General features: G+C 38.2%; 1 protein-coding gene across 9 annotated transcripts in view; it reads right to left on the bottom strand.

The window, feature by feature from the left end:
* Positions 1–27,410, bottom strand: part of RIC8B (RIC8 guanine nucleotide exchange factor B) — a 117,568-nt gene that overhangs the window by 63,992 nt on the left and 26,166 nt on the right. For all 9 annotated transcript variants that reach the window (XR_008620483.2, XM_014347331.5, XM_055096078.2 and 6 more), the window contains one exon: positions 7,956–8,564. Coding sequence is in view for 8 of the 9 variants with exons in the window: in XM_014347331.5 (XP_014202817.1) it covers positions 7,956–8,564 (609 nt within the window). In the remaining variant the exon portion in view is untranslated. The remainder of the gene's footprint in view (positions 1–7,955; positions 8,565–27,410) is intronic.

The raw sequence follows: 27,410 nt of genomic DNA, 5'->3' as shown, positions 1-27,410 counted from the left end.
AGACTCTTTTTTCTCTCATGAAATCATAATTTGTAATTTCACATTTGTTTACTTGCATACACTTTGTTTCCTCCACTAATCTACTACCTTAATGAGGAAAGAGGGTGTGTGTTTAATAGGTCATCAATACATTTTAATGTAAATGTTAAGTATAATGTACATACAGAAAAGTGCACAAATCATAAGCGCACAGCTAAATTTTGACAAAATGAGCACACCCATATAGCCAACATAAAAATCATGCAATGCCAAGATTAAGAATCCCAGAATTCTTTCCATACCCCCTACAAATGACCATCTTCTGCTCCTCAAGGGTAATTCTAACTTGTTAATGTCACAGGTTAGTATTTTGGTTGCTACTGAACTTTACACCTATGGAATCATAAAATACAGACTCTTGTGTTGGCTTGTGAGATTCATTCACACTACTCTGTGTAGTTGCAGTCTGTTCTTTGTCATTGTTTGAGAGCAGTGCTATTTGAAGTATGTTTGTGTACCACTGCTGGTCCCCACCCTGTTCATCACTGGCCTGCAACACCATGAGTACAGAAGGTATGTGTGAACATTTAGAAACTTTTGAGCAGTTTGGCGTTGTATGTAATATTGTATTACACAAGAGTTTCATCCTGACAGATTTTTAGGGAAAAAAATCTGGTTCCTCACCTACAGATAGGTTAAGAAAGCACTGCTATATAGTATTCCAATGTATGAATATGCCACAATTTACTTATCTGCTGTACTCCTGATGACACTTGGATTGTTTCCAGCTTGGGGCTATCTTGAAAAGTGCTGATGTGAACACAATTTTTACATGTCATTTGATATCTACAGGTATACACCCTAGAGAGGAGATGCTGACTCACAGGTTATATCCATATGTCAATCTTTACCAGGTACTGCTGAACAGTGTTTCAAAGTACTTATACCAATATATACCGCAGCAGTTGCTCTACAGGGACACCAATACTTGTTAGAGTCAGCCTTTTTCATTTTAGTCATTCTCATGGATGTGTAGTGATTTCTTGGTTGTAGTATGCATGTTTATGGTGACTAATAAAGTTGAACACCTTTTCATATGTTTATTACTCATTTGGATATCTCTTTTGTGAAGTTCCTGTTCAAGCCCTTTTCTTTTCTTTTTTTTTTTTTTTTCTTTTTTTTTTTTTTTGAGATGGAGTCTCGGTCTGTCGCCCAGGCTGGAGTGCAGTGGCACGATCTTGGCTCGCTGCAAGCTCCGCCTCCCGGATTCACACCATTCTCCTGCCTCAGCCTCCTGAGTAGCTGGGACTACAGGCACCCGCCACCACAGCCGGCTAATTTTTTGTATTTTTAGTAGAGATGGGGTTTCACTGTGTTAGCCAGGATGGTCTCGATCTCCTGACCTCGTGATCTGCCTGCCTCAGGCTCCCAAAGTGCTGGGATTACAGGCGTGAGCCACCGCACCTGAACGCCCTTTGCTTATTTTTCTATTGGGGTGTCTGATTTTTATTTTTATGGGTTTGTAGGACTTTTTAGTGTATTCTGAAGAGAGTCATTGCACATATCTTCTCCTCCTGGTGTCTTGTCTTTTTGCTTCTTTTGATGAATTCACTTTAATGAAAATCAATGTCATTTCTTTAATTAATAATTTTATCCTTATTTTGCCCTGTTTTAGAAATCTTTGCTCATATAAGAAATGTTTGACTTGCATGAGATAAAGTCATGAAGATACTCTTCAGTGAGCTTTATTATTTACCTTGTATATTTAGGTCTCTTATCCATCTCAAATTAATTTTTTGTGTATGGTATAAGATGGGGATTCAAATTCACTTTTTTTCCATATGGCCATACAATTGATAAAGCCCCATTTATTAAAAAGCCCATTCTTTCACTACTGCACTTCAATGTTACCTGTAAGTCAGTTGATTGTATCAACTCTATTTATTCTATTCCATTAGTCTATGTCTCCATAAATATCCGTTGGATGAGTGCTATCATTTAAGAAGTCTTAACAAAGCTTAAAGTAGACACTATTTTCTACTGTTGGTTATTCTACTGTGTGACTTTCCTTAAGTAATTTAAACTCTCTGATCTTCACTGTCCTCATTTGTCAAATTGGGTTAATGCTCCTGTCTCACAAAGATGCCAGCAAAGAAATGCAATTGCTTTTTCCATAGCATTATACAAACACAGCTTATACAACTGTTTACTAATTGTTTCCTGATTTAGTTTTGATATTTTCAGGGCATCAATATTCTCTCCTCCTGAAATGATACCACCTTCAAAGGCTGAGAGAGAAAAGAAGTCCCTAAGGATGAAGGGCAAAGGAAGAGAAAGACAGCAAGCAGGCATGGTTGTGATAGTGAAAATCGAAATGAGGTAACATTAAAATGGAGAAAAAAACTCAGGAAATTCTTTGGGATCTCTTTATATAGCTTTCACATCCTAATGACAGATTCCACTACTGCATATTTCCTTCAAAGTCTTTAAAATAATCATGGAACTAACCTCTTTTGTGACATTCCTAATTAACTTCTATGGACACTCACTGTTTTATCTCATTTAAATGGTATCCTTTGACTACTCAGATACTTGTACTTCTCTGTGTGCACTGGGTTGTCTGTTTCTAACATGTCTGCTGGTCTGTACTTTCTTATTACGTTTCACTGATACCTTGGAAGCACGGGAGAAGGGAATGTGGTCTTCATTCCAGGGACCCCTTACAGTCCCTAGAATAACATGCTCTCTTCCATCAACAGAGATATTTAGAAAAGTGTTAAAACAGGAGGAAGACAAGACCATTTCAATTAACTTTTCTAAAACTGACTTTATATCCTGCTAAATAAATCAATTGGCTTTTTAAAACACACTAGCTTTAGGAAAGGGAGACAGAGGCTGATTCCACATGTGGAAATAAGGCTAGCTACATTTCCCACTGAATGGAAAGCAAACTCCAAATTAATCTGCTGATGGCATCAGCAGGCAGGCACGAATTTAACACTGAGGCATGAATCTAAAATGAACAAATTGCACTAATTTGCTAAACCTCAAGAAAAATCTAGTCATTAATTTTCTATTTTTGGTGAACTGTAAATGAAAGTGGTCATAAAAATAACTAAAACAGTTTAAAACCAAATGTTTGCATTTTCTGTAACTGTAAAGCTGTGAAACAGGCAAAGATTTTAAAAAGTGAAATGCCCAGGGTTTGAAAAGGTATAAACCAACAATATTTTTCTGAAGGTAAATTTGGCAACATATATAAAAACACCTGAAACTTTGAAACCCGCTGGCCCACCAATTTCAGGAATGTACCTAGAAAGACTTTATAAGAAAAATCATTAGAATTTAAAACAGCAAGCAACTGCAAACAATCTAAGTGTCTTCAAAAGGGAGATTTGTTAAAGGTTGATACATCTTTCCTTATGAAGGAATACTCTAAGTATAAAATATATAAGTATTTTATATATTTTATATATACTTATATATTAAATACTTATGAGTATTCCTCCTCCTCTTTTTTTTTTTTTCCTGAGACGCTGTTACCCAGGCGGGAATGCGGTAATGCAGCCTTAACCTTCTGGGCTCAAGTGATCCTCCCACCTCAGCCTCCCAAGTAGCTAGGACTACAGGCACATGCCACAATACCTGGGTAATTTTTATCTTTTTTTATTTTTTGTAGAGATCAGGTCTCACTATGTTGCCCAGGCTGGTCTCAAACTCCTGGGCTCAAGCCATGCTCCTGCCTCAGCCTCCCAAAGTGCTAGCATTACAGGCGTGAGCCACCACTGCACCCAGCCATATTCTTTATTTTCATAGGTCTCTTTATACTTATAAGTATGTATTATTTCACAAGAAGTTAGAAGGTGGTCATCAAAAATTTCTTTTGGGTTGAAGAACCCTTTTTATCCCCCAAGTTAAATCTTAATTACAACCTATATTTAAAGAAAAGCAATAGCAATAGCAAGAACAATTGGTGCTCTTTATTTAAAGTGAGAGGGAGGAACTTGGAGCACTGTCCAATTACTCCCAGAGGCCACTGCTAGGAACCTTGTGGCTTAAAGAAACACATGTTGAAAACCTACTCTTTATGAATTTTTATTGTGAAGAAAAAAGACTAAGATTATTAAATGACTGCATTTTTGTAAAAATGTATATATATATTCGTTTATATATTATACAATGAAGAATAGTTAAAAAGATATACTCCAGCTGGGCGCAGTGGCTGACACTTGTAATCCCAGCACTTTGGGGGGCCAAGGCGGGCGGATCACTGAGGTCGGGAGTTCGAGACCAGCCTGACCAACATGGAGACACCCCGTCTCTACTAAAAATATAAAATAAGCCATGGGTGGTGGCACATGCCTGTAATCTCAGCTACTCTGGAGGATGAGGCAGGAAAATCACTTGAACCCGGGCGGCAGAGGTTGCTGTGAGCCAAGATTGCGCCATTGCACTCCAGCCTGGGCAACAAGAGGGAAACTCCATCTCAAAAAAAAAGAAAGATACACACCAAAAGGCAAATAGTGCTTGGTGCAGTAGCTTACATCTGTAATCTCAACTACTTGGGAGGCTGAGGTAGGAAGACTGCTTGAGGCTACAAGTTCAAGACCAGCCTGAACAACATAGCAAGACCCACGTCTTAAAAGAATAAAAAACAATTAGCCAAGTGTGGTGGCCTGCACTCGTAGTCCCAGCTACTCAGGAGGACAGCTTGAGCCCAGGAGTTCGAAGCTGCAGTGAGCTATGATCACACCACTGCATTCCAGCCTAGGCAACAGACAAGACCCTGTTCTTTAGTTTAAAAAGAGAGGCCGGGCGTGGTGGCTCATGCCTGTAATCCTAGCACTTTGGGAGGCCGAGGCGGGTGGATCATGAGGTCAGGAGTTCAAGACCAGCCTGGCCAACATGGTAAAACCCCGTCTCTACCAAAAATACAAAATTAGCCAGGCATGGTGGCGCACGCCTGTAATCCCAGCTACTCCAGAGGCTGAGGCAGGAGAATTGCTTGAACCCGGGAGCCAGAGGTTGCAGTGAGCTAAGATTGCGCCACTGCATTCCAGCCTGGGCGACAGAGCAAGACTCTCTCAAAAAAAAAAAAAAAAAAAAGAAAAAAAAGTGTTTATCTTTTGAGTGGTGAGTTTACAGGTAATTTGTATTTTCTTATTGCTTATATGCCTTTTTCCTTGATATTATACAATGAGCATATATTATTTTCATAAAAAGGAAAAAAATGTTTATTTTAAAAGTTGGATTCTTCTGTACAATAAGTTTTCCATATCCTTTTATTTCAGTCACTGTTTTAAAATTCTGGCAATTCTTTATGGGCTTGCCCAATTGAAGTAAATTGTCTTTTGTGTCTTTTGTCGGACAATCAAGCAGATATTAAAATCCAGGTAAATGGGCTCTTAGTAGCAAGTTTCTTTGCACTCTGGTGAGAGATTTTTTTTTTTTTTTTTTGAAACAGTGTTTCGCTCTGTCTCCCAGGCTGGAGTGCAGTGGCGCGATCTCCGCTTACTGCAAGCTCCGCCTCCCGGGTTCATGCCATTCTCCTGCCTCAGCCTCCCGAATAGCTGGGACTACAGGCGCCCGCGACCACGCCCAGCTAATTTTTTGTATTTTTTTTTTTTAGTAGAGACGGGGTTTCACCATGTTAGCCAGGATGGTCTTGATCTCCTGACCTCGTGATCGCCCCGCCTCGGCCTCCCAAAGTGCTGGGATTACAGGCGTGAGCCACCGCGCCTGGCCGAGAGATTTTCTTTATGCTATGTTGTGGGTCCCTCACTAGAAAGTACTCTATGTTTTGGTCTCTGTCTTTCATACACTGTTTAACTTCCACAAAATGTTCATCCCCCAATTTTTTATCCCCCGGTTTTTCAAATGGCTGAATCGTTCTGTTTTCAGATCTCAGGAGAGACCTTCAGAAAATTTCTCTTACTAAGTATTCTCAATCAGTGCGCTCTTTCTCTCCTAGCACCTAACGGAATTTGAATTATATATTTGTTTACTGATTTATTACCTATCTCACCTAAAAAAACTGAAGTTTCATGAAGGCAAAGACAATGCCTATTATTTGCCAAAATATTACATAATGCAGGGCATTATGTCTAGCAATTGACCATAAATATTCACTGACTGACAGACTGATTGGATGAATGAATGACTAAATGTTTGCTAAAAGTTGACTTTGGAAACTCATGAAGACATTCTTATCTAACTGGGTTGGCAAGACTCTTATTTTCAATAGTATTTAAATTTCTGAGCACTTCAATAATAGCCCAGAGTCACATTAAATGTGCATATTTTATAATGGCTATATCAACTGACTCACAACAGGTACTAGGTCAGAGATACCTGCTCCAGGATTACTGATCCTTTTCATGTATCTTTTGAAGAATAAATATTCTATAACACAGAATGAGTATTTGCTACTTCAACATTTTCTAAAGCTTCTTCTAGCTCCGATATTACTTATAACTGAAGTATACTAATAAGGGATAATCTCAATATACTGATATTTATTACCTATCATCCATCTCATACATATACTGATGTGTAGCCACTGAATTTTAAACCCTTTTTTGTCAGGAATCTGAACAGTGTGAGCTACTATTTTGGGTATAATTTAAATAACAGGGGGCTCTAACAATGGCAAACCAACAGTCTCTGGAATTTAAGGTCTCAAATGGAGAACTTAAAAACCCCAAAACAAACAGCGTAAGAAAAATAACCATAGAAGGTACCAAATAAGCATAGAAACATAACATTTTAAATACTTCCAAATATTTGGTTTCAATGCATAAATGGAGCATGTGGGCTTTCCACATCTTTTCTTGCCAAGTCCCAGGAAAAACTGACCATACTACAGTCATCTAGAACAGCTGTTAGAGCTGATATTCAAATATTTAGTTTCAAAATACAGATCTATTTGCGCTTTAAAACTCAGATGTCTGCATATTCCCCCTATAACAATGCACTGAGATAATCCCTTTAAAGTAGGCTGCTGGCAAAAACAGATCTTTACTCATGGGTGAGAAGTGTTTCAAATGTTAGCCTAAATCTTAAAGTCAATTGTCAAAAAAGACAATTTGCTCTGGAACCAAAATCTCTTTCTTTTTACAGAAGGGGGTGAATTTCAACAGTTATTTAAAGCTAAAAAGAGAATAAATGTGACATGTTATGCTTCTAGAAGGAGGGAAAAAAGCTTATGTCTACTTCACTTAATTTGTTGACTTCCTTAAACTAAGTTTCCTATTTAGCATATTGTTCTTGTGGGTACTCAAATGTAAACTATCAAATCTGCCTCACTTTGGGTTGCTGAAGGGTCCAAGCCACAGTGAAGAAAGATCTTTGTTTAGAAATAAGTCAAGTGGTTTAAAATAAGCTTTCCCACACTCTGGTATAATCAGCTTGTTTTCTAGAACTTATATATGAGCACAGATATCTAGTTGTGGTCCTATGCCGCTGACAGTTATCTAACACTACAGAGAAACCTCCCAGAGACTGGGACGATAGGCATACACAGAGCATCTTCTACTCTCCTGAGCAGACACCAATTCTGATCGATCAACTTCAATTGGCTTGATCTGTCTTAACTTTTCTTTAAGATGGCAGCCACTGAAAATGCCTATAGCTTTATCAACCACATTGTTTTGTTTCCCCTCAAATCTTATAATTTAAACCTTATTCCTGAAAGAGGCACTCTTAAAAAGAGAGAATAATGCAACTCAGAAAACTATATTGGCATCTTACAAAATAGTAGTCCATTTTTACACCTATTCTGATAGGTGTTATCACACAAATGGAAAGAATAAGACTTACAATGGTTAAGAAGTATATCCTGGGTAATACAATTGCTTAATGGGAGAAGTGGGAACTTTTTCCATTTCCCAACTTGTATTCTTCTCTTGCAGGAAACTCTAGGGATGTCCCAGACCAATTAAATTCCAGGTAGACAAAAATAGCCTTCTCTACCTTACCTCTTTATGCACCTTCCAACTGTCTACCGTCACATTGAAGAGAGCTTTGAGGGCCTCAATGGCACAGTCTGTCTCCTGAGGTGAGAGAGGAGGTCCATTATGGTCTATGGCCGATTCATACTCATCGGTCCACTTGATGCTAAAGGCACTTTCCAAGATCTGCGTTAGCAGCGGTAGACCCTGGAGCTCATAGCGCAATTGTGACCTGATGTCGGTGTGCAAAAGTGACAGAAGGAAGAGCAAGCGCAAGTCAAAGCACTTAATGTCATTGATAAATTTCCGGTCCTTGCACTTTCTCAGGAGGTTACAGAGCTTTGCAGCAAGATTAAGTTCCAGGCTGAGCTGCTGTGCCATCTGACTGTTGAACACTATATTACACAGACATTTTAATGACTCCACAATAACTGGGAACTCTGATACTTTCTCCAAAGAATCATCTAACTCATTTAGCTTGGCTAGTCGCAGCAGTATCTGCATATTTTCCTTAGTTGTTACAGGAACTAAAACCTTTTTGTCTCTGGAGAGAATGCGGAGTACTTCCAGGCAGGACACTTGACATGTTGTTGGGATGTCCTTTATAAGGACTTTAAATATGCCTTCACAGAGTTTCTGAAAAACAAGAACGAGTATGCAAAAATCATTATTTGGCTCAAATGACTTAACACAGAATGTTTCTCTGCCAATGTATTTAACAACAGTTAAAAATCCAGAGAGAAAAGGTTTTTATTATTTTTTAAATCACGGAATGTTAGAAACTGAAATATAAGGTCACCATCAGGATGGAAGACAATCAGTGTGAATCATAGCTGTTCCCTTCCCAGAAATAAAGATTAACGTCTCAAGAATTGGTTCATATTTGTCCAGAGTACAGGCTCTTGCAAAAAGACTTAAAGAAGTATGCATTTCTGCTGAGTTTTAGTCGTGCTATTGCTTCTGAATTTATAGTTCTTTAGCAGCAGTCCCATGTTTCAGAAACCCTTGAACCCCCTTTAGCTAAGATCTAATAATATTTAATCATCAAACAACCCCAGAGAAGAACTTTTGCTGACAAACTGATAAAAAATTATTCAAGTGTTAGGTTCCAAATAGAGTTGAATTAGCATCTATTATGCCTTGAGCCAATTGCAAAAAGGTGACCCCTCCTGGTATACAAACTACAGAAAAAAGTTCCCACTGGGTGGGCAAATTATTAAAAAGCACACATAGCTTGGAAAGCTCAGACTGTGGACAGAATTTTAGCTTTCTTTTGTTATCTTGCTGTAGGGCACAGACTGTACAAATATATGTAGTAGTTCTGGTTCCAAACCTTGCTATCAATATCTCAAAAACAATTCTAGAATGAACCCAAATATCTTATATTTCCTAAAAAGGATTTTTTTATACCATTGCCAAATTTAAGGATCACTGACCACTCCCTCAAAATTCAATGTCAGCTTTCTTCTCTACAAACTGCAGGTCTGGGTCTCTCAAGCTTACCCTTATATGTGAGGCAAGCAGGTATAACTACTCTATCACCGAACATTTCTGTACTCCCTTACATCTTATAAAAACAACAACTACTATTACCAATATAAGATTTTACAAAATTTCTATTAATCTATCATCAGACTTAATTCTTCAATAAAAAGAGGCTGCCTGTGGGTCCCATTGTGATCTTGTCAGGAAACCTAGGCTATGTGCACATAGTCATCAGCTACAAAAATGCCTATTTTAAATGTAGTCATCCCTTGGTATCTGTGTGGGATTGATTCCAGAACCCTCTGCAGATAATAAAATCCACAGATACTCAAGTCTCTTATATAAAATGGTATAGAAGGCTGGACGCAGTGGCTCACGCCTGTAATCCCAGCACTTCAAGAGGCTGAGGAAGGCGGATCATGAGGTCAGGAGATCAAGACCATCCTGGCTAACGTGGTGGAACCCCGTCTCTACTAAAAATACAAAAAATTAGCTGGGCATGGTGGCACGTGCCTGTAATCTCAGCTACTCGGGAGGCTGAGGCAGGAGAATCACTTGAACCAGGGAGTCGGAGGTTGCAGTGAGCCAAGATCGTGCCACTGCACTCCAGGCTGGCAACAGAGCGAGACTCTGTCTCAAAAAAAAAAAAAAAAGGCATAGTATTTGCATATAACCTATGCACTTCTTACTGTATACTTGAAGTCATCACTAGATTATTTATAATATCTAATACAATGTAAATGCTATGTAAATCGTTGTATTATTTAAGGAATAATGACAGAAAAGTTTGTACATGTTCTACACAACTATCCTTTTTTTCCTTGAGTATTTTCAACCTACAATTGATTAAATTCATAGATGCAGACTACACGATACAGAGGGATGACTGTATTGCGTTCTCTAAATAGATGTGGAAAAGAACTTTATCTGATAAGCCAAAAAAAATTTTCATAACATTGTCAATTCTATCCCTGCCATACCTGATATTTAGAAAGGACTTTCTCTTAATATTTTACTATCATTGTTAAGCACTTTTTTTGAATGTAGTTTGGGGATAGTGGAAAGTATAATGTGCCCATTAATTAAAAGTATACAGAACAGGGAAAATTTTCTCCATATTTAGATCTTTCATATTCAAGACAAAAAAATACATTCTACATACTGCTTCACATGTGGTATATTCCTGGGGGTGGAGTCAGATCACCTTTGTTTCCACACAATTTTATTCAAGAAGGAAATATCTACCATCCTCCTTAAGTTGAGAAACATGTAATAAGGTATTATAAAATATTATATATGTGAACTTGGAGTTCTGCATATCTAAAAGCACACAAATATCTTTCTTCCATTCTAAACCAAAAACAACAGCGACAATAAAATTAAAAAAAAAAAAAAACTATAGGCAATATGGTACCTTTCTTCCTAATAACTTCAGACTCAAGAAAGAAAAAGAGCAGAGCCTGAAGACAAATTGGAATAGCCAGGGCTATACATAAACCAAATGGACTGAGAAACTCTGGGACATGAAAGAGATTAAAGGTGCCTACAAAATTTATAGTTAAAAACTGCTTCATCTAAAAGCTTGTAGAAGATCATCCAGCAAGCAAAGACAAGATTTTTTTGCACAGTTTTTAATCATAGTTGTTCTTGAACATACCATTTATCACTACAGACCTACCTCACACGGTGACTGTTGCACAGCTTTTTGCCATATCTCTTGAAAATTAATACCACTTTTTGGACAACGACTCTTTTTAAATTACAATTTTTAGAACCAAAAACACGTAAAAAATAAAAGTGATGTTTAATCGACATATTTAATGCTTTTTACTCAATACAATGATTTCTATTTAAAGAATATTATCAGAAACAAATAAAAGTGGTTGAAAAGGCAGCGTTCTTTGTAGCTCTTCTATCTGTTGAGTTTGTGTACTGCTTCCATGTTTCAAAGGTGCTCTTGTATTTCCCCTTTATTTTGCCCTGTCAGTACTTTTCTGTGCTATAACTATTTAAGTTGATTTTACTCTTCCTAAAACATGCTCTGCTCTCCTCAAACACCTTTCATACCTTCCTGCTGCCCACAGAATGCTGCTGAAATGGGCCCAATTTCCCCTTTCCTACTGTTGTCTGATACACACAATGCAAACACACACAGTTTCTTCTTCAGGTGTTCCAAATTGACCCCCAGACCCTGACCATGATACGTCCTGAGTCTTTCCTCCACTGTTCCTTCAGCATGGTGTGCCCCGCCACTACATCTACCCATCAAGGATTGCCAAAAACTTTTTAGTAGTTTGCTCCCAAACTGAAATCCTAGAGTGGACTCTAAAGGTGGTTCTCAAACTTCATCATGCATCATAATCACCTAAAGGACTTTTAAAAAACAGACTGTTGCACCTCATCCCTAGAGTTTCTGACTAAGTAGGTCTGGGATGAGGGTCCAGAAATGGGACTTTTAACAAATTCCTAGTTGATGCTACTGCTGGTCCAGAATCCACAACGTGAGAATCACTGAACTATGATTAACAACAGAGTGACATAATTTGGACGTTAGGGTCGAGGGTTAACTGAGAATACCTGACCAGACGAACACAGAAAAGCAGGCAGACTTGAAAACCATTAGCACATTACCTTGACTTTTCCTTCACTGCCATGTGCTAAAGATGTGTAAGGGTGGCAGGGACAGGAATGAGATGTCAGTTTCTATTGCCACATTACGTTTCTTAACTAAAATGTTAAAAACTGCCAAAGGTGTGAGGCATATTACTTGTTTAAGGTCAGTGATCCTGGGCTTGAAATTTGTTCAACCCACCATAGACTCTAAAACCAAATCAGTGTGGTAATTAAGAGTAGAAGTTCTGAATTTAAATTGTTTGTATGCAAATCTTGGCTCTTCTTCTGAACAACTGTGGCCTTGGCAAGTTACTTGTCTCTGGACCTCATTTACTGCAAGAATTAAATGAGATCGTGCATGTACAAACACATAGGGCAGTGCCTGGCAAGTGATAAATGTTCAGTACAGGTTATCTGTTATACATTATTATAAGGTAAAATGTCAAAGTCCTCAGTTTGGCACTTAAGATCTGCTAACCTGCTCTGAGTCTTCTTTCATACTATTCTTATCAAATTTTCCTCTTTAGCTATATTTCTTTCCAAATTATCTCATATTGAGCTTCTTTGCTTTTTTACAGCCTCCCTCTACACATCAGTCCTTTTCCTTTTCTATTTAAGTTTTAGCAATTCTCGAAGGCTAAGCTTAAAACCCACTTTCAACATAAAATTTTCCCTAACCACTTCAGCCCTCAACATTCTTCTTTTCTAAGGGATACCTAAACCACAAATCTGTAGCAATCATTTGGTGCTTAGCACATCCGTCCTGTCAGTTTTCTTTTTATGAGTTTGCCTCAACTACTGAAAGCTCTCTGAAGGCGGAAGGGACATCTTTTTTACGAAGAAAACGTATTGTAGTGGCTTTTAAATCAAAGACCGGAGTTTAATACCTGGGTTTGCCACTGTGTGACTTTCTTTTCTTTTCTTTTCTTTTTTTTTTTTTTTTACCAGATGTATGATTTAGACACTTCTTTACCTCAGTTTCCCATTTTTAAAAAATGGGAGGCTGGGCATGGTCACTCATGCCTATAATCCTAGCACTTTGGGAGGCTGAGGTGGGAGGATCAAAAAAAAAAAAGGAAATAACATCCATATCTCACAGGGATGTTATAAAATAGACGCTGGGACAATAATAAGCACTCTTTAATGGTGACTATTATTATGTTTTATTTTTTCCTAAGAAATAAATAATAAATAATAAATATGTTTTATTTCTTCCTAAGAAGTGGTAGTAGAAGTGGCTTTGAGGTGGATATGGAGGGGTTGGTTAATGGGTACAAAAATACCATTAGAAGGAATAAGATCTAGTGTTCAGTAGCCCAATAGGTCAATTACAGTTACCAATAATTTATTGTATATTTCAAAAGAACTAGAAGAACAGAATTGGAATGTTCCTAACACAAAGAAATTTTAAAAGTTTGAGAGGATGGATACCCCAATTACCCTGATTTGATCATTATACATTGTGTACACTTGTGTCAAAGTATCACATGTACCCCATAAATATGTAGAATTATTACGTATCCATACATTTTTTTTTTGTTTCGAATTTTGGAGATTTCAGGTTTGGGGATTTGGGATGTGTAACCTGTAATATTTTTTGCTTATGTGCTTTACAGTTTACAAAAAACTTTTATGTTTCTCAATCTAAGAAATGCTTACTGAACACTTACTGCACAATTCTTTTTTTTTTTTTTTTTTGAGACAGAGTCTTCTCTGTCTCCCAGGCTGAAGTGCAGTGGCACAATCTCGGCTCACTGCAACCTCCACCTTCGGAGTTCAAGTGATTCTCCTGTCTCAGCCTCCTGAATAGCTGGGATTACAGACACACACCACCATGCCTGCTAATTTTTGTATTTTCAGTAGAGATGGGGTCTCGCCATGTTGGCCAGGCTGGTCTCAAACTCCTGACCTCAGGTGATCCTCCCACCTCGGCCTCCCAAAGTGCTGGGATTACAGGCCTGAGCCACCATGCCCGGCCCCACCACACAATTCTTAAAACGTTAAATGATTGCCTGGAGCCACTTGGCTAAGAAATAAAAGATCAGGACTCAATCCGGATCATCTGACTCCAATGTAATTTCCACTGTAAATTATGATCATACCATAGCTGTCTCCGATTTATTGTGATTTTGAGCATGTCACTTTATTAGGCCTTTTTTTCCCTCCACACCGTGCGTTAAAACTAAATGCCCTCTAAGACAACCTTCTTTGAGCTCCAGAATAGTAGGCTTTTTTTTCACTCTGAATCAATAAAACAAGGATCATCTTTGGCTTTAGCTATGAAACAAAATAGGCTATGAAGCATATGTGGGCATTCAAACGATCTATCAAGATTTATATACTATCTTAAGAGGTGATTTCTAAAACTATTAAAAAATTAAAAGTTTTATATTTTATACATAAAGAAAATGTCTTTGTTTAAAAGATTGATACCACAGTTCATCTACTAGACTCTGGGAATCCAAAATAGGTTATTAGAAAACACTTTTGAGGCAAGTGCTACTTAGAAGAATTGTCTATTGATTAATGCCAATTCACCAGCTCCTTGTTGCTAGATCATGTTGAGATAGGTACATAAGGTGAGACAGGCATAAAAAAAGAGTATGCATTTAGAAACTTTCATAGTAATTTGATGATTATTTCTTTTAGTGATTAATTTTTATTATATTTTAGAAAAGTATTGGCCTACTGCAAATTAGGGAAAAACAAACAAGAAAAGACCTTGATCCTTCATCTCAAATAATTTGAGAAGCACTGTTCTAGACCACATTTCTTATCCTTTATTATAAGTTTTCTTCAACTATACAAGGTAGCAAAACTGAGATACCAGAGTAATAAATAAATAATATAAAGTTTCATAAATACAGTTGTCCCTCAGTGTCCTCAGAAGGCTAGTTCCAGGACCTCCATAGATACTGAAATCTACAGATGCTCAAGTCCCTAATATAAAGTGGTATAGTACTTGCATATAACCTTTGCACAACCTCCCATATACTTTAAATCACCTCTAGACTACTTATAATACCCAATACAACATAAATGCTACGTAAATTGTTATACTGTATTTTTTATTTGTATTTTTTACTGTTATATCATTGTTTTGGGGGGTTTTGTCCCCTAATTTTTTTTTTTTTTTTTGAGACAGAGTCTCGCTCTGTTGCCCAGGCTGGAGTACAGTGGTGCGATCTCAGCTCACTGCAACCTCCGCCTCCCAGGTTCAAGCGATTCTCCTGCCCCAGCCTCCTGAGTAGCTGGGATTACAGACACGTGCCACCACACCCCACTAATTTTTGTATTTTAGTAGAGATGGGGTTTAACCATGTTGGCCAGGCTGGTCTCGAACTCCTGACCTCAGGTGATCTGCCAGCCTTGGCCTCCCAAAGTGCTGGGATTACAGGCATGAGCTACAGTGCCCAGCCTCCCCTAAATATTTTTTAATTCTGTTGGTTGAATCTATGGATACAGAGGGCTGACTATAGGCTCATCTAACAGTTTAATTGTTAGACACTGTGATGGAAACTGATAGTTGTCCACCAAAACTCACTGTCCTTTTCTCATGCAGTAACAACTGTGGCAAGGCCCATGGCTACCTAGCTACACCATATTCCCCAGTTGTTCTTCACTGCTATATGATGGAGCTCTTGCCAGTAGAATGAAAGTGTATAGACACGATCTATGCCATTTCCAGGTCTGGCTCTTCAAGACAGTGGGTATGACTTCTCCACTGTCTTTTCCCCTTCTATAGCCTAAAACCTGAAAGTGGCAGTCCAGCCTAGGTTAAGACAATGCTCAGAAGGTGAAGCATGACTTAACGACTTGAAAGGAAACAGGCCCCTGAATAAATTCATAAAGCAGAGCCATTCACTGCCTGAATGATTATCTCAGAACTATTACTTGAAAAGGTAATAAACACTCATATTTTGTAAACCACTTCTATCTTGAGGTCCCCTTGTTAAAACAACTTAGCTTTAACCTAAATATAATACAGCTTTGAAATATGGTATCCCATTGATGTACCATACAGAATCTGTACCATACAGAATCAAAATGGGTTGGACTGGAACAAACATAGTTTCAACTAGAGTGGTAGCAGTGGAGAGGGAGACAAGCGAACGGATTTGGTATGTATTTTAGAGGGAAAATTGACAGGACTTACTATTTGTGGGGGAGAGGGAAGTTTCTGGCTTAAGCCAACATAGTACCATTTATTGAGAAGGGGATGACTGAGGAAAGAACAGGTTTGGGGGAAAATTCTGTAAGGTCACATTAAGTTTGTGATAACTAGAGATGTCAAATAGGAAGCTGAATGTATGTGGCTGGAGCCCTAAGCAGCCATCAGGGTTATCTATGCTTTCTATATGAATAAGGGCATTCTTTTATTTATTTATTTATTTTTGAGATGGAGGCTCACTCTTGCCTAGGATGGAGTGCAATGCCATGATCTTGGCTCGTGCAATCTCCGCCTCCCGGGTTCAAGCAATTCCCCTGTCTCAGCCTCTCAAGTAGCTGGGATTACACGCATGCACCACCAGGCCCAGCTAATTTTTGTATTTTTAGTAGAGACGGGGTTTCACCAGGTTGGTCAGGCTGGTCTCCAACTCCTGACCTCGTGATCCACCCACCTCAGCCTCCCAAAGTGCTGGGATTACAGGCGTGAGCCATCATGCCGGCAGTAAGGGCATTCTTAAGTTACAAAAGTAGATGAGATTGCCTAGAGAAAAATATATAGAGAAAAGGGGGACTAAAAGCCATGAAAGATGCCACCACTCAGTGGCTGTGGGGAAGAAAAACTGATAAAGGAGGTAAAGAGGTATTAGCAAGAGGAAATTTAGGAGTGTGGTGTTCTGGAACACAAGATGGCAGAAAATATTTTATGTAGGGAATGGTCAGCTGTTTGAAATGCAGATGAAAGATCAAATAGCATTAAGACCTGGCAATGCTAGATCACAAATGGCCTTGATAAAAACAGTTTCTGGGGACAGGCACGGTGGCTTATGCCTGTACTCCCAGCACTTTGGGAGGCCGAGGCGGGCGGATCACCTGAGGTCGGGAGTTCGAGGCCAGCCTGGCCAACGTGGAGAAACCCCGTCTCTACTAAAATTACAATTAGCCGGGCATGGAGGCACATGCCTGTAATCCCAGTTACTTGGGAGGCTGAGGCAGAAGAATCACTTGAACCTGGGAGGTGGAGTTTGCCGTGAGCCGAGATCACACCATTGCACTCCAGCCTGGGCAACAAGAGCAAAACTCCATCTCAAAAAGAAAAGAAAAAAACCAAACACAAAAAAACAGTTTCTGAAGAGTAACTGGGAGGTGAAAAAGAGAGAGAAGTAGATACCTTTCAAGATGTTGCTGTAAGACAAACAGAGAAATGGGCTGGCAATAAGAGGGAATGTAAGATCAAGAAAGGCTGTTCTTTCTTTTTTAAAGAGAAAATATACTAGTCCATGTTTATATGAGAAGAATGAAGAGTCTGGAATTAATCCAGAGGGAAATGGGGAACTTACTGCAGAGTATTAAGCAGGATAATGACATTAGATTTGTATTTTGGAAATATTACTCTGATGTTAATGTGGAAAATGAATAAGAAAAGGGGAGCAGGACCAGAAGCAGGGCAGTTAAGTGGTTGTTGCAGTAATCCTAGTGAGAGATGATGGAGGTCTGAACTAAGGCAATGGTAATGAAACTGGGAAAATTACAGGTTTTTTTTTTGTTGTTGTTGTTTGAGACAGGGTCTCACTCTGTCACCTAGGCTGGAGTGCAGTGGTGCCATTATGACTTACTGCAGCCTTGATCTCCCGAACTCAAGTGATCTTCTCACCTCCCAAAGTGTTGGGATTACAGCAGTGAGCCATGGCGCCCAGCAGAGGAAAGATTTTAAGGGTGCAGAATTGACTGAATGATTGGTGGAATGATTGGTCAAGAATGAAGAAGAAAGAGGAGGCAAGGAACCTCACAGATTTCTAACTTGTATAACTTGGTTGTTGGTGGTATCTTTTACTTCTGAGATAGGTGACTTGCTTCCTAAAGCTGGCAGCAAAAAGAAAATGTTGCTGCCTGGTAGACATTTCTCTTTAACTGTCCCATAGTAGATACCTGAAATAAAACACATCCAAACACATTAACCAGGAAGGGGCCCGATCCCCCATAACTCACCTTTCTAAAACTCACATTCAACTACTTATTGTCACAATATCCTTGATCTAGGCACAATAATCTACTCTCTAATGCCTGTCCAAACTTCTGTGCCTTTTCTCATGTTACTTCCTGGATTCAAAACGTCTTCCCAACCCCTGACCTTCTTAAATCACTCCTCCCTTCAAATCAAACGCTATCTTTTTCACCATCCCCCAGCAGGAAGTAATCCCTTCCACCTCTAAATCCAGAATACTTAATCTCTAGCACTTTTATAGCACTTAACACCTCTGACCTTGAATTATATTTATGGAGAGTTCTCTCTTTTATCAGCTTTGGTGGGGGCAGGGTCTGTTTAACATATTTCTCTTCTTCCACATGCACAAAGATGCTGTCAAATATGTTGAATATTTACAAACATACATACTAGGTATGACATCTTCAAAGCACTGTGTGCTATAGAATATTATTTCCAAACATTTAATAGGTTATTAAAGCTCTGGATTTGATTCCCAGCTGCCACTTGACCAATTTCTTTATTTCCTTACCTATAAAACTGGTATAATAGTACCTACTTCAGCCTAGGCATGGTGGCTCATGCCCAGCACTTTGGGAGGCCAAGGCGGGCAGATCACTTGAGGTCAGAAGTTCTGAGACCAGCCTGGCCAACATGGTGAAACCCCGTCTCTACTAAAAATACAAAAATTAGATGGGCGTGGTAGTGGGCGCCTGTAATCCTAGCCACTCATGAGGCTGGGGCAGGAGAATCGCTTGGGCCCAGGAGGTGGAGACTGCAGTGAGCAGAGATCACGCCATTGCACTCCAGCCTGGGCAACAGAGCGAGACTCTGTCTCAAAAAAAAAAAAAAAAAAAAAAAGAAAGAAAGAAAGGAAGGAAAATAAAGTACCTACTTCATAGGGTTGTTGAGGGAATTAAATGAGATGATGTGCATGTGCTACCCTAGAATTAGTCAATAAATGTTACTTATCATTGTAACTACACCACACATGCCACATACAGTATTATCATATGTTTTAGTAAGAAGCTACAAGGTATAATAGAGAATATAAGTTGGATATGACTGCTATTTATTATTTGTGAGATCTGGACAAGTTATTAGGTTTCTCTGAGCTTTAGTTTCATTACCTATAAAACGGGGATAATACTCCTTCTATGACAATGTTGTTTTATTAAATGAAATGATGGTACACAGTAAGAGCTAAAATTTTGCATTTCTAAGAACAAGACCTATAATTAAAGATCTTAACCAATAGCAACATTTTAAAGGTGGCTTGTTTTTCTGATTGAAATAAGTCCACATGTAGAAGTGACATAGTTTTCTCTCCAACATTAGTGTTTCTCAAAAGGATTTAATGGGCTGAGGGTTTCAGAAATCTTTACTATTAGTTGGTGAAACTCAGATAAAGATGAATAGATTAATTTAGAATAAAAATGGGCCAATAATTGAATACACTGAAACAAAGGGGCACAGAGAAAGTGAAAAACTGCAAAAGACAGGGAGTAATGTTTGTTTTATTTACAAGAAACAGGAAAATGCAATAACTTTCCAGTACCAGCTGGAAAAAATGGCAGGATACACACACATTACAAGCATTGAGTTCAACTTGTTAGTAACCTAGGATAACTACAGTCTAGAAACGAGCTGCACAGTCAGACAAACTGTGTCCAATTTCAGAATGTTAAGAGTTAGAAGGCACTATAATGATCACTTACCATTAACAAACACTAGCAGTACAAAAGATTCTATAAAAATGGGTTTTGTAGGCAAATAAGCTTGGGAAACTTATAAGGCATATCAAACTACCAAAGATTCTCCCATGTATTATGGAAAAGAAACTTGCTTTTTTTTTTTTGAGACAGGGTATCATCACTCTTGTCACCCAGGCTGGAGAGCAATGGCACGATCACAGCTCACTGTAACTTTGAACTCCGGGGCTCAAAGGATCCTCCTGCCTCACCCTCCCAAGTAGCTAGGAATAGAGGTCCAATTAACTGTGTTCAGCTATTTTTTTTACTTTTAGAGACAGGGTCTTGCTATGCTGCCCAGGCTGGTTTCAAACTCCAAGCCTTAATTAAGCAATCCCCTCACCTTTGCCTCCCAAAGTGCTGGAATTGCAGGCTTGAGCCACTGTGCCCAGCCCTGTTCATTTTTTTCAAACTGATATTTCCTTACTTTGACCATAGAACCCTTTCAAAAAATAACACCTATTAACATACTCAGGACAAGAGGATTTATAGATATGAAAACTGACTCCCAGATAGGCTAAATGATTTGCTTAAGGTAGCAGAGAAAGCTACAGCGGAAAAGGGGACTCAAATTCTTATTTGACTCAGTCCTACTCTCTTTTACTGGTATCTAGTGATACACAAGAACTAAAACAAAAATGAGTGTTCTTAACATTAAAAGAAATTCTGGGCTAAACCAGGCCAGTGAAGGGAATTTCTAAGAACAGATTTTTGTTTTCCTTAAACAAACAGACCTAAATCCTTAAACATGGTTCTACTTAAAAAAAAAAGAAAAAAAAATTCTCATATTGTAGTGGCAGTGAAATACCTATCCCTATAGTCTGCCACTTTCTCTTTAAAAAAATAGAATAGATAACAGAATAGACTCCTCCTTCCCTGCTTTTTTGTCCATTATGGCTACAGTGTTAGCCACATGCTTGAATTATACTCACTTGAATCTACCAGTATACTCCTATAGTGACGGGATAGACCCTAATCTTAAAATAGGTTATGCACATTCATCTGGGAGATGTGGCCCAGTGCCAGGGATACTTAAAGTCATAGGGTAATTTTGGTACATATTCTTTAACCACTATTTTACTAAAAGATTTATTTGGGGTAGGCGATTTCTACATGAAAATAAATGAATGCATTACAAATCACAATACATAACTTACATGAATTTTAAGATAAAAAATGAGATGCCAAAGGAATTTTTGTAGTTAAGGCAGGCTCCCTTGGATGGATGATGTTTCCCTGGCCTCTCAAGGTTATGTCTACACTCTTCTGTGATGAACGTCACTGGATATATATTCCACAAGGATCTAATTTTAGTTCTTAACTGGAGCTGAAGGTCAGCCACCTAAATCTGATAGTCCTTAATTTCTGCCCTCTGTATACAGCACGTGTATGTAGGGGGGAACAAGAGGTACATGTGTACATGCAGAAGATGAGGGTGGTATTAAATTCTAAAATAAGCTTACTATAATTGTAGTTGGGACAATGTTGTCAGTTCCACAAGATGGACCTATTCAAAAACTGTATTTCACAAAAATACTAGTTAATGACTTATTGCCAGAATTTTAAAATATGTTTTTAATAAAGGTTCTGGGAGGATTCTAGAGGTCAAATTTGGAATTCTTTATAAAAAGCTAACATGGAGATCTTCTAAAATGAATACTCACGCAGCTGAGTTCATGTAAAAGATTAATATTATATACACTTGAGGGTTTTTCCTACTTGTAATATGGGAGGCAATGGCAATTCTCACTTTTTATTTAATGGATACTGTCTCTATGAACGAGGCTGTATCTCACTTCCTAAATTTCATCTCTAACTTCCTTTCCTGCACATGTACATGTTTCAGTAACACAATCAATGTTATGTTATATATCATGGTGATCTGTCAAAAAAAACTGAAAATAAAGTTCTGAGAAACAATTATTAAACAAGTTTGGCTCAAACTTTTTTGCTAATTAGCAATCCTGAGAAAGACACATTACATCATCAAGAGTTCATTAACAGGAAAGAGCTTAGGTGTAAATGGAAGCTTATAAAACCAATCAGCTGCCCTTTCTTTCTTGACAAGAAAAGTTTTATAAGCTTCCACTTACAAGCCTCCATTTTGAGGGCAAAAATGGGTATGTCAAAACTTTCTATTTCTCTTCAAACACAGTACCAGCCAACTCTGCTTCTTTTACTACTTAAGCCTATTTTTCAGAAAGCCCTGTTCTCCACTGCCCATGTGAAATGTATTTTAGTATTTAAAGTTAGTATGTTGGCAAATACAGAAGTATCTTCATTTGTTTCAAATTAGAATTTACCAAATGAGAGAACATTACTCATTTAATCTTTAGGGAGTTCTTAGCACAAGCTATAGTTTGATTATACAGTACACTAGGCAAGGCTGCAAGATGAACACTGTCACAATAACATGTACCTCATATCTTGGTGGCTGATATAAATCCTGGTCCTATAGCAGCCCCTTTGCTTCTTTGCCTTTTTAGTGAATCAAGTTCTTTCCTATATACAATCTCTTTGGAATTTCCTTACTTTGTCTCCAATGCCATCTACTCCACAACACTCAATTAGCCACTCTGAACTAGTTCCTCTATCTTTGAATCCCTGGTTTTCAGCTCTAATAGCCCAAGCATGTATGAAAGATAGTCAGGGACTCTGATGGTAAGCTAACATATGGACTGTATGTTTGTGTCCCATGCCCCCAGATTCATATGTTAAAGCTCTAACCCACAATGTGATAATATTAATATATGGAGATGGGGCTTTCGAGCAGTGATATGGTTTGGATCTGTGTCCCCCCTCAATCTCATGTTGAAATGCAATCCCTGGTGCCGGAGGTGAGAATTACATGGTGGGAGGTGACTGGGTCATGGGGGTGGATTTTCCCCTTGGTACTGTCCTGAGTTCTCGTGAGATCTGGCTGTTTAAAAGTGTGTAGCATCTCCCCCTTCTCTCTCTCTTCCTCCTGCTCAGCCACATAAGGTGTCTCCCTCCAGCTTTGCCTTCTGCCATGAGTAAAAGCTTCCTGAGGCTTCCCCGGAAAGATGCTGCCTTGCTTCCTGTACAGCCTGTAGAACTGTGAGCCAATTAAACCTCTTTTCTTTATAAATTACCCAGTCTCAGGTATTTCTTTATAGCAGAGTAAGAACAAACTAATACAGAGGTAAGTGGGGTTAGGTGAAGTCATGAGGGTGAGGCCCCGGTCTCTTGGGATTACTTCCCTTATAAGAGACACCAAGAGCTTGTGTTCTTGCTGTGTAAATGCATACAAAGAAGTGGTTATGTGAGCACACAGTGACATGGCAGCTGCTCACAAGCTAGGAGAAAAGGCTTCGAAAGGAAATCTACCTTGACAGCATCTTGATCTTGACTTCCCAGCCTTCAGAACTGGGAGAAATAAATTTCTGTCCTTTAAGCCATACAGTCTACGGTATTTTGACAGCTCAAGCAGACTAAGATAGCCGAGAACAGGGGAAAGAGGGAAGTTAAGTTGTCTCAATGAGACAGCTGTGTGATTTTAGAGGTCTTCAAAGGCATAAGAACACATTAATAATATAGCAGAAAAAGTACGGAAACAAAATATGTGGGTTCTTCCTAATCCCTAGTTCTATTTTCTGAACTTGGATCTGGAGTAAATTGATCTTTCTGAAACTAAATTTCCTTATTTGTAAGATAGAAATGTATCTATTTCACATGCTTATGGTAATTATTTACATAGACAGCATATGAAAGACCCTATTATGAAGTATAAGGCATCTTTTACGTGACTTAATTGAAACAGTATAGTTGAAGTAAAAAAAGCACCTGGATTCAGACACTAGCTGTGCTCTGCCCCTGTGGCTAGGTAATCTTGGGCAAATTTCTTGAAATCACTTGAGCTACATTTCCTTAACTCTAAATAGATAGGGATAACAACTAGGGCTTATAAATATGAAATGAGATGATATATTAGAAACCTCTAGCATAGTGCTTGGCATAGAGTAGGAGGTTGATGCACATTACATCATAAAGATGGCCAGATGGACAAACAGATCAAGAAACGCTAACAAGCACATTCTATACAAGAAAAATATTGCTAGGAATATTTTTGTTTTGTTTACAAGGGTTTGCATTTTAATGAAATGGCAAAGCCACTTGAGAAAGTAGTGATGTTATAAAAAATAACACTGCAGTTTTTCTATTAATTCTATAGATTCTACAGTGTCCATTACTGAGCACCTATGTACACCACCCTGATACAGGAACGTATCTGAAAATGTTCCCAATTTAAAATTTAAGTGCATGCAAATTATTCAAGAGAAATATATTCTAACTTAGTGACAAGATGTCTATTTTGAGTTAGTGAGATATAAAAGAACATGACTCAAGTAGTTTATAATATTAGGGAGGTTGAAATATGTAAAATGAATAAGAAATGCTAAATTTCAATAGACAGCAATTTAAGCTATGTGCTAAAAGACTGAAGGAATGAACTATAAGAAATTTTGCCAGAGAAAGCTTTTTGATAAATGTGTTGGGCAGTAAGTGGGGGAAAAAAATGATAAAGACTAAGTGGCAAAAAAGAGGTGGAAAGCTAAGTCAAATGACGGACAACAGCAGCAGAGAGAAATATGGGTAAACTAGGACAAGCAAAGCAGATTTGGAGTTCATATAAGTAACAGCCTTCTAACAATTAGAGCTATCTAAAAAAAAAAAAGTACAGTGGCTGCTGTAAGCTTTCCATTACCAAAAGTATTCAGTCAGGGTGATGACCCTCAGTGTAGGATGCCTTAGAAGGAATCATACTGCACTGGAAGACACTGTGGGTCCCTTATTACACTGTGAGCTATCTGAGGATAGGCCCTGCAAAGATCATCACTGAAGTCAGAAAAGAAGACAGAGGAACTGGTTTGAGTTCCAGCTTTTCTGCTCATTAACTCTGGTCTTGGGTAAGTCAACCTCTAGTTTTTTTATCTACAAATAGAGGAGTTGAGAACGTGGAAACATCTGGTCAGCCAAGAACTTTCAGGTCCCTATGAGTTTTCCATACATCAAAGATGTACAAATTTCTGCACTTTGCTCAGCATCTGATCAAAATTTGAAAGGAAGAAAAAAGCCAGCTACCGAGAAAAGGAAACCTCACATTTTTGACAACAAAAAATGAATCCGAGGCATCAAAAAGATCTACGATATGCCTAAGTGTTATAAGGCCAGTACTACACAGCTATCTTCTTCACTAGTTATTTTATTCAGTCACTTACACTGGCAAGCATGATCTTCTGTTTTCTGTCAACGCTATAACTAGTTTAATGTCAAAGCTTTATGTTCTCCATCAAATCTTACATTTCGGGTGCCTAAAATCAGGAAATAAATAGAATCGATTCATAAACTACACAACAGGTCAATCCAATTATTAATGAGCGGCAGTACGGTGTAGCACACGGGTCTTGGAGCCAGGCTGCCTAAGCTCGAATCATGGCCTCCAACTTCTTTATTTTCAGTGAGTAATTTCTCTGCGTGCCTTTGTTTCCTCATCTGTAAAATAAGCAAAATTCTACCTACTTTATAGCTTTGTTGTGAGGATTAAATGTTAATACCCAACAGTACTTGGAACGATGATGGGTGTAGAGGATACATTATCTACTAGTATTTATTTTAAAATAGCTTGAGATATAATTCACATATTGTAAGATTCAACTTGTTAAAGGATGCAATTCATTGGTTTTTACTATATTCACACTTGTGCAACCACCCTTATTATCTAATTTTAGAACATTCTCATCATCCCCAGAAGAAGCTCAAGATACCTATTAGTAGTAACTCCTGATTCCCCTCTTCCTCCAGCCCCTGGCAACTATGAATCTACTTTGTCACCATAGATCTGCCTATTCTAAAATTTTAAGTTAATAAAATCATACAATCTGTGGCCTTTTAAGTGTCTGGTATCTTTCGTGTAGCATAATGTTTTCAAGGTTCATCCATGTTGTAGCAGCATCAGTTAGTTTATTCCTTTGTATGGTCAAATATTTCATTGTATAGATATAACACATTTTATTTATCCACTCACCAGGTGATGGGCATGTTTACATCTTTTGGCAATTATGAATAATGCCATGAATATTTGTGTACAGGTTTTCATGTGGATATGTATTTCCACTTCTCTTGGGTAGACACCCAGGAGTGCAACTGCTGGGTCATATGGTAATTATTCAACCTTTTGAGGATCCACCAGACTGTTTTCCAAAGTGCTGCACCATACTACATTCCCACCAGCAGTGTATGGGGATTTTGATTTCTTCCAGTTCTTGTCAACACTTGTTATCTTTTTTGTTTTAGCCATCCTAGTGGGTATGAATTGATATTTTATGGTGGTTTTGATTTGCATTTCCCTGATGACTAATGATATCAAGCATCTTTACTGACCATTTGTATATCTTCTTTGGAAAAGTGTCTAGTCAGATCATTTGCCCATTTTAAGATTGAGTTGCCTTTGAGTTGTAAGAGTTACATAGTCTAGATACACGTCTTTTATCAGACATAGGATCTGCAAATATTTTCTCCCATTCTGTGGGTTGTCTTTTTACTTTCATGATAGTATCCCTTCAAAGCACAAAAGTATTTTAACTTTGATGAAATCCAATTCATGTTATTTTTTTATTTTATTACTTGTGCTTTTGGTGTTATCTCTAAGAATCCACCGGCAAATCCAGGGACACGAAGATTTACCTTTATGTTTTCTCCTAAGAGTTTTATGACTTTAATGCTTACATTTGGGTCTTTGATTCAGTTGGAGTTAATTTTTGTATACAGCAAGAGGTAAGAATCCAGCTGCATTCTTTTACATGTGGCTACCTAAGTGTCACAGCACCATTTGTTAATATCTACATTTATCCTCACACCAATACCAGCTGCCTTGGTTATTACTGCTTTGTAGCAATTTCTTTTTTCTTTTTAGAGACGGAGTGGGGGGGGTCTCACTATATTGCCCAGGCTGGTCTCGAACTCCTGAGCTCAACAGACCCTCCTACCTCGGCCTCCTAACGTGCTGGGATTATAGGCGTGAGCCACTGCTCTTGGCCCTGTAGTAGATTTTAAAATAAGGAATTGTGAATCCTCTGAGTTTGTTCTTCCTTTCAAGGTTGTTTTGACTACTCTGTGTCAAAAATTCATATGAATTTTAGAACTAGCTTGTCAATTTCTACAAAGAAGCCACCTGGGTTTCTAAAAGGTATTGCGTTGAATCTGTAGATCAATATGAGGAGTACTGACATTTTAGCAATAGTAAGTCTTCTAATCCATGACCATGGGATGTTTTTTCATTTATTTTAAGCTTCTCTAATTTCCTTTAACAATGTTTTACAGTTTTCAAAGTGTAAGTATGAGTTATGTCCTTAGTCATTGTTCTAGGGCTTAGCATATATACCTTATTAGAAACAGCTCCAGATTTATACTAATTCCAGTGAGATACAGAAACATTCCTGTATAACATTATTGATACAGGAG

Source organism: Pan paniscus, chromosome 10, assembly GCF_029289425.2.
Source record: "Pan paniscus chromosome 10, NHGRI_mPanPan1-v2.0_pri, whole genome shotgun sequence".
Classification (NCBI taxonomy): Eukaryota; Metazoa; Chordata; class Mammalia; order Primates; family Hominidae; genus Pan; species Pan paniscus.
The sequence above is the reverse complement of the archived record's forward strand: the minus strand, read 5'-3'. Positions and strand labels throughout refer to the sequence as shown.